At 44.5% G+C, this 7,359-nt stretch overlaps 1 protein-coding gene across 3 annotated transcripts; it reads left to right on the top strand.

Annotated features, from left to right (window-relative positions):
* Positions 1–1,177: 1,177 nt before the first annotated feature.
* On the top strand, positions 1,178–6,829 carry LOC139368372 (makorin, ring finger protein, 4). Of its 3 annotated transcripts, none has more exons than XM_071107158.1 (8): positions 1,178–1,266; positions 2,114–2,248; positions 2,353–2,636; positions 4,290–4,426; positions 4,773–5,032; positions 5,162–5,269; positions 5,460–5,580; positions 5,720–6,829. In XM_071107158.1, the coding sequence occupies exons 1-8, from the start codon at positions 1,214–1,216 to the stop codon at positions 5,867–5,869; spliced, it is 1,248 nt and encodes a 415-aa protein (XP_070963259.1). In that variant the 5' UTR covers positions 1,178–1,213; the 3' UTR covers positions 5,870–6,829. The 3 variants fall into 3 exon arrangements, with proteins under 3 accessions (XP_070963259.1, XP_070963257.1, XP_070963258.1); XM_071107156.1 differs by lacking the exon at positions 1,178–1,266 and adding an exon at positions 1,555–1,674; XM_071107157.1 differs by lacking the exon at positions 1,178–1,266 and adding an exon at positions 1,585–1,674 and having other exon boundaries at positions 4,776–5,032.
* Positions 6,830–7,359: the final 530 nt, after the last annotated feature.

Raw genomic sequence — 7,359 nt, 5'->3', positions numbered from 1 at the left:
CTACTTTTTCAAGGATTTTATGTATTCTATCTACAATTTCATTATTGTTTCTAGGTCTGCACTCTCTGGGGTTGGAGCTTTAATAAATGCAAAATAGCAAATAAAAAGTGTTTTATGTGAAGTTGTAGAACTCAACTACCTCATGAAATTGGTGACACCTATGAACGCTCTGCATATTGGAAGTACATTGTACATAAAGTGAGACTAAAATGTTTTCCAATTGCAGTATATGTAGCTAATGTATATAGTATGTATTCACAAAATTTCCCCCAAAAGTAAGTTTGTAAGTTTTATCTTTATATGGGAGTGTCCTTTTGTGGGGCCAAATTTTGTTAGAGGCACATGAGATAAATTGGGAACAATAGAATATTCTATCTCCAGTTGAAACAGTTTTTCAAGATATCAGAATGGCAAAAACTCTGTGAAGGCAACCGTTATTTTTGTGACTTCGCCCAAATAATGAACAGATACAAGTTGCAGCACTTTAATAGTTTTTGTACATGATTGTGTCTCAATTTTTGTATTTAATATGTATTTGATATACTGCTTTTTATTACAAAGGTAATCTCAAAGACTAGTACATTCCAGTAAATTATCATATTCAATATTTTAACGAGACATTTACAGTTATTGATACATTTATGCTTAATTAGGGTGGTGTTCCTATTGGTCGGATGTGATGTTTGATCATGGCTTTTTTTTGCGGATTCGATTATGCTGAGTTACAGGGTGCCGGTCTATTACCCGTGACGCGAACGGGCAAAAGCTGTGAGGAAGGAACGCCATTCTCAAATCGATCAGTGATCTGCGCTGCTTGGTCATGTCAACAAGGCAGCATGGCGCATCGTCCAGGACCATACCTCTCTTTTCCATTTAAAATGTGTTTGCAGTTTCAAACTAGTTTTCTTCGGGAAGGCAGATACATATTTTGAAAAGCTATCGATGTTGCATATGAAAACAGAATCGTACTCATTACTCACGTACGAATTACGTCACTTTTGTTTTGAGCCGACTTCGCAGTGGACATGAAGCTGCCCGATTCCTTCTCCCGGTGCAAAACACGTCTACCCGGGCCAGATTAATCGAATCCCCCATTGGTTCCTTTCCTAATTGGATAGATAGGAAAGTAACGCCCACTTTCTATTTTGCTGAAAAGTTTATAGCTAGTGTTTTTGAGGGGGGGTAATAACATCAACAAGACGCAGGCCACAAAATGGAGTCAGATATAGGGCAATCTTCGCATTTTCGTAGTGGTGTGACTTGTAGGTATGCATCCCAAAATGAACTTGTTTCATATGGCCTTGAATGCGATTTGTTTGAAAGAACTGTGTGACTAAATGCAATTCGTTTGTTCAGTACTAGGCCTACAATTCATCTTCCTCTGAAAATGTTCTGCTGCACAGGGCACTTTTTTGTTGTCGTTGGCTGCTGCACAGGTCTTGACTATTGTTTGCCGACTTGTTATATTTGAATAACATGAACAAAAGTGAAGTTGTGGTGGAGCACGAGGCATGGTGTATGTGACGTAGTATGTTAACCGCTTGTGTGCCATTTGCTGTAGTCTGGTCTTGGAAAAACAAAGACGACTTTTATTTGACAAGCAATAATGGAACAATATGGGTTTCCGTACCATGACTCTTATGAACGTCCTTCAATTAATAGAAGGATTTGCAGGTATGTTTTTTTTGGTTTGAGAACTGGGTCGGGTTTCGCAAACACAGCCCATCTATTCTGAAAAAAATGGTTTAGTCTTCGATTAACCTAACGCGCACTAGGCGTGTCTTGATCTGTTGCAATGATGTTTACATCCGGTTGTAGCGCACACAAGTTCTTGTACGACTAAAGCATAATGACTCTTAAGAGCAGTTATTGATTTGACGTTAATTGGAAATCGTTATAACTACACTTTTGAGATGTCGTTGCTATGGACTTCATTGCCTCTAGTTGCTAACTAGCTAGCTAACGCGTAACTAACATGTTCGGTTAAAAGGGTTCGAACCCCGGCCACTACACACCCACACCCGCAGTCTTGACAGGTTATTTCTTTCTTTTTTTGTATGCCGAGTCTCAAATCTACAGTGAATGTGATGGTTCCATGACATCTGTTTTACAGGCAATTCTTGAACGGTTCATGCAGATTCGGTTCGCGCTGTCATTATCTACACGAGTTGCCATCAGTGTTGCCGCCGACATCCCAAATATGCAGGTACTTCCAGAAAGGTGGATGCTGGTTTGGAGATGGCTGCAGGTGAGCCATTAAATTAATAATGACCTGACTTACTTAGACTACCTTATAAACCTTTACACTACCTACTTTCTTACCTATTTAATTATGTTTTGCCTATTCTACAGATATCTCCACGTCACTGATCCTGAGGCAGCCAGTGCGGGGTTGAGTAGGAGGGGTTCAGCACCTGTGGTTCACACCCCGTGGGTTGGCCATGCACTACCAGAACGTAGAGGATCAGAGCCATCTCTACTGCAGGCACAGGGCTTCTACAGCCAAGGACGTCGGGGCGCAGAGTCCATGCAGACCTATGTAGCACACCTCCAGCACAACTTTGGCCGTCAGAACACTGATATCACAGAAGAGGATGTAGCCGAAGGTTCATCGCAAACTTCACCGCACCGACGGGGTATGACCTCAATTGGTCCCCTTAGCTAGGTTTTACCCTGGTATCGGGGTATACTGTTGACCTGGTTCCTGATCTGTTTGTCCAGTCTTGCAAACTCAAATGTTTGGCATTACAATGATCGTAGGGGTTAGCAAGGTTGCTCAAATTGATCTGGGACTAGGATGCTGTATTGTAGTACTGTACAGAGGAATTTGACTGTATGTAAACTCAAAAAAAGAAACGTCAACTGCGTTTATTTTCAGCAAACTTAACGTGGGTAAATATTTGTATGAACATAACACGATTTGACAACAGACATAAACTGAACAAGTCCCACAGACATGTGACTAACATAACTTGAATAATGTGTCCCTGAACAAAGGGAGGGGTCAAAATTAACAGTCAGTATCTGGTGTGGCCACCAGCACTGCAGTACTTAATGCAGCATCTCCTCCTCATGGACTGCACCAGATTTGCCAGTTCTTGCTATGAGATGTTACCCCACTCTTCCACCGAGGCACCTGCAAGTTCCCAGACATTTCTGGGGGGAAAGGCCCTAGCCCCCACCCTCCGATCCAACAGGTCCCAGACATGCTCAATAGGATTGAGATCCGGGCTCTTCGCTGGCCATGGCAGGACACTGACATTCCTGTCTTGCAGGAAATCACGCACAGAACGAGCAGTATGGCTGGTGGCATTGTCATGTCAGGATGAGCCTGCAGGAAGGGTACCACATGAGGGAGGAGGATGTCTTCCCTGTAAAGCACAGCGTTGAGATTGCCTGCAATGACAGCCTCAATCCGATGGTGTTGTGACACACCACCCCAGACCATGACGGTCCCTCCACCGCCAAATCGTTCCCGCTTTAGAGAACAGGCCTCGGTATAATGCTCATTCTTTCGACAATAAACGCTAATCTGTCCATCACCCCTGGTGAGACAAAACCGCAACTCGTCAGTTTTTGCCAGTCCTGTCTGGTCCAGCGACAGGTTTGTGCCCATAGGTGACGTTTCTGGTGAGGACCTGCCGTACAACGGGCCTACCAGCCCTCAGTCCAGCCTCTCTCAGCCTATTGCGGACAGTCTGATCACTGATGGAGAGATTGTGCGTTCCTGGTGTAACTCGGGCAGTTGTTGTTGCCGACATCCTGTACTTGTTTGGCTGTACCGAACCTGTGCAGGTGTTACACGTGGTCTGCCACTGTGAGGACGATCAGCTGCCCGTCCTGTTTCCCTGTAGCGCTGTCTTAGGTGTCTCACAGTACGGACATGGCAATTTATTGCTCTGGCCACATCTGCAGTCCTCATGCCTCCTTGCAGCATGCCTAAGGCACGTTCATGCAGATGAGCAGGGACCCTGGGCATCTTTCTTTTGGTGTTTTTTAGAGTTAGTAAGAAAGGCCTCCTCTAGTGTCCTACGTTTTCATAACTGTGACCTTAATTGCCTACCTTCTGTAAGCTGTTAGTGTCTTAACGACCATTCCACAGGTGCATGTTCTTTCGTTTATGGTTCATTGAACAAGCATGGGAAACCCTTTACAATGAAGAGCTGTGAAGTTATTTGGATTTTTACAAATTATCTTTGAAAGACAGGGTCCTGGAGAAGGGACGTTTCTTGTTTTGTTGAGTTTGTGTGCGTTACAATTAAGTACTACTAATGTCCCTTTATTTGCAGCGGAGTCATCACATGCTCATGTCCCAGAGCCCCAAGCTTCAGTCCAACCGTGTCCTGAGACATCGGCCCAAACTACAGTTCCATCCAGCACACTGTCGGCTCAAGCAGGCGAATGGAGGCCTCTAGTCAATCAGCAGGTTTGTCATTGTTATGGAAATTAGGTTACTTTCTCTGCTACCTCAAGGATTTTTTTTTAATGCAATCTCAAAGTCGAGATGTAGAATATACCCAGATAGCACATGGAAAAACATGTTCTTTGTTTAAGGGATTCAAGTTTGTCCTAGATGCTTGTGCCACAGCTTGAAAGGTCACTGCTGCTGAATTGGATCATTTTCGGTGGCGCAGTTGGTTAATATATTGTCAAGCAGAGCGACCATGTGCCCTCTGCCTCGCCAACACACAAGTTCACCTACTGGTTAGGATGTTGAGCGTGGAAGTAATACTGCTAAGCAGCACAATGAAGCCTGTTACATTTGTTGTTAGCAGGAGCCTTCCTCCCTGGAGGTAGCAGCAGAGCATGGTGCCTCCTCTGCCACTGCTGCCTTCCAGACGGCCCAGGAGCATACGGAATCCTTCAACCAAAGTAAAGATGTGACCTGTGGCATCTGCATGGAGACTGTGTACGAGAAGACCAGTGCTGAGGAGAGGCGCTTTGGCATCCTGCCCAACTGCAGCCATCCTTTCTGCCTGAGCTGCATTGTCACCTGGAGGAAAACCAAAAACTTCCATGAAGAAGTTATAAAGTAAGATGGCAGGGCAGCATAGTTTATGGCAGTATTTAAAAACCTCTTTTTTTAAACGTTTTACTAAGGATGTTCTTTTTATTTTTTTACTTGCCTGGAAGGGCTAAACATTTGTCTTCTTTCCCAAAGGAGCTGCCCACAGTGCAGAGTGAAGTCCGCGTTTTACATCCCTAACAAGTACTGGGTGGAGGGACAACCAAAGGAAACCCTTATCCGTAACTTCAAAGCGAAATGCAGGTTAGCTTTTGTCATTCTGTCTAGAATTGTCAAATAGTGCTCTTTCTGGGATATTGGCTTTAAAGGAATGTGTTTCTTCCTGATTAATCAAGAATTCCTGCTATTCCTCCATTCATGTTATTGAAATGCCCCTGTCCCCTAGCCAAAATTCTGATTCTGTTGTCCTGGTCACATCCCTGTTTTTGTCCAGTAAAAGAAGATGCAGTTTCTTCATGCGTCATGGATGCTGTCCCTTCAAGACTGAGTGTCTCTATTGGCATGACCTGCCTCATGGCTACCGACCACCTCGCCGACGCAGATCAGCACATTCTGTAAATATTTGGCATCGCTTTTGCTTCACACACACATTTTAACATAGATACATGTAAACGGGAACAGACATTTGATATTGTGACCACTCAATGCATTTCTAAATTGCAGAAGTTTTTTGTTGTTGCTCTTTTCCAATAGCACCATGCGATGAGTCTGGATGACTTGGGCAGCCTACAACTTCTTGACTATGTCATTGCTATGACTCTGCTGGATGACTTGCTGGAGGATGAGGATGACGATGAGTTCCCCTTGTACCTGAGTGAATATGACGATTATGACCTATTCTGAGCACCACCCTGCTCCAAGGATTTGGTATGCAATGGTTGGTTAGGTCATCTACTCTAACCCAATTCAAGAAGACAGACATTTATTCACTCACTGTCTCTCAGAACTGAAGTCCCTATATATGCTGCATATATCTGCTCTCCTGGTGAGCAAAATAATTGTTTGAGGTATAGGCCCAGCACTTGCAGACCTGTTGCTTGAAGAACTGTACCGAAGGCTAGGATTACCACTGGTTCGCTTACTAGGATTGTTAAGCCTCCCACGCTTGATATGAACAGTCCTAACAAACCGCTAAACTTTTGGTTGGATCCAGGGCTGGTTGTTAGACAGGAAGATTGGTTCTTCTCTTGCTGTTGATGGCGTTGGTTCATTGCAAGTAGAGGCTGGGTTAATTGATTAGTTGGTCAATTGATGTGGTGCTCTGCTTTGGATTGCCCTCTGTTCCATTGGTTGGTCCTGTTTAAAAAATGTTTAAAAAAAAGTGTTACTTGCCATTTGCACCATTTAGAAAGTGAGATTTTTTTTATTTTTTAGAATGTGTAGTTTATATATTTTATGTCTAAATTGGAAGTATACTTTGCCTTGACCTAAGATATGGCGATTACTCCTATAGCATCATACAAATCTTGCCATGCCTCCGGGCAATACCTTGCCCTGCCCTGCTATTTGTCTCTTGTCTGACATACTTGAAAGTGGAGGCTGCTGAGGAGAGGACGGCTCATAATAATGTGCGGGAATGGTATCAAACATATGAAAAACCATGTTTTTGATACCATTCCAGCCATTATGAGCCATTCTCCCCTCAGCAGTCTCCACTGTACTTGAGATGCTTTACTGTACTGTTGACAGGGCATGACACTCCTGTTGACATGCTGATTGAAGACCCTAATGTCTGATTTTTATTACTTCTAACCTGTTTGTATTTGCACGCACAGAAAAGAGAATAAACATAGTTTCACAGTTTGCCTGTTTTTATTAATTGTTTTTGCTCAATCTGTCTAACCTGCTTTGGGGAATGGCCGTGTCTAACCTGCTTTGGAGAATGGCCGTGTCTAACCTGCTTTGGGGAATGGCCGTGTCTAACCTGCTTTGGGGAGTGGCCGTGTCTAACCTGCTTTGGGGAGTGGCCGTGTCTAACCTGCTTTGGGGAGTGGCCGTGTCTAACCTGCTTTGGGGAGTGGCCGTGTCTAACCTGCTTTGGGGAGTGGCCGTGTCTAACCTGCTTTGGGGAGTGGCCGTGTCTAACCTGCTTTGGGGAGTGGCCGTGTCTAACCTGCTTTGGGGAGTGGCCGTGTCTAACCTGCTTTGGGGAGTGGCCGTGTCTAACCTGCTTTGGGGAGTGGCCGTGTCTAACCTGCTTTGGGGAGTGGCCGTGTCTAACCTGCTTTGGGGAGTGGCCGTGTCTAACCTGCTTTGGGGAGTGGCCGTGTCTAACCTGCTTTGGGGAGTGGCCGTGTCTAACCTGCTTTGGGGAGTGGCCGTGTCTAACCTGC

This window comes from Oncorhynchus clarkii, chromosome 16, assembly GCF_045791955.1.
Source record: "Oncorhynchus clarkii lewisi isolate Uvic-CL-2024 chromosome 16, UVic_Ocla_1.0, whole genome shotgun sequence".
NCBI lineage: Eukaryota > Metazoa > Chordata > Actinopteri > Salmoniformes > Salmonidae > Oncorhynchus > Oncorhynchus clarkii.
Note: the sequence above shows the minus strand (reverse complement) of the source record. Positions and strands in the feature narration are given on the sequence as shown.

Coding starts and splice junctions, on each gene's coding strand:
- LOC139368372 (XM_071107156.1), top strand. CDS start 1,607: ATGGAACAATATGGGTTTCCGTACCATGACTCTTATGAACGTCCTTCA. Junction 2,637..4,289: donor AACTTCACCGCACCGACGGG/GTATGACCTCAA, acceptor CTTTATTTGCAG/CGGAGTCATCACATGCTCAT. Junction 4,427..4,772: donor GGCCTCTAGTCAATCAGCAG/GTTTGTCATTGT, acceptor ATTTGTTGTTAG/CAGGAGCCTTCCTCCCTGGA.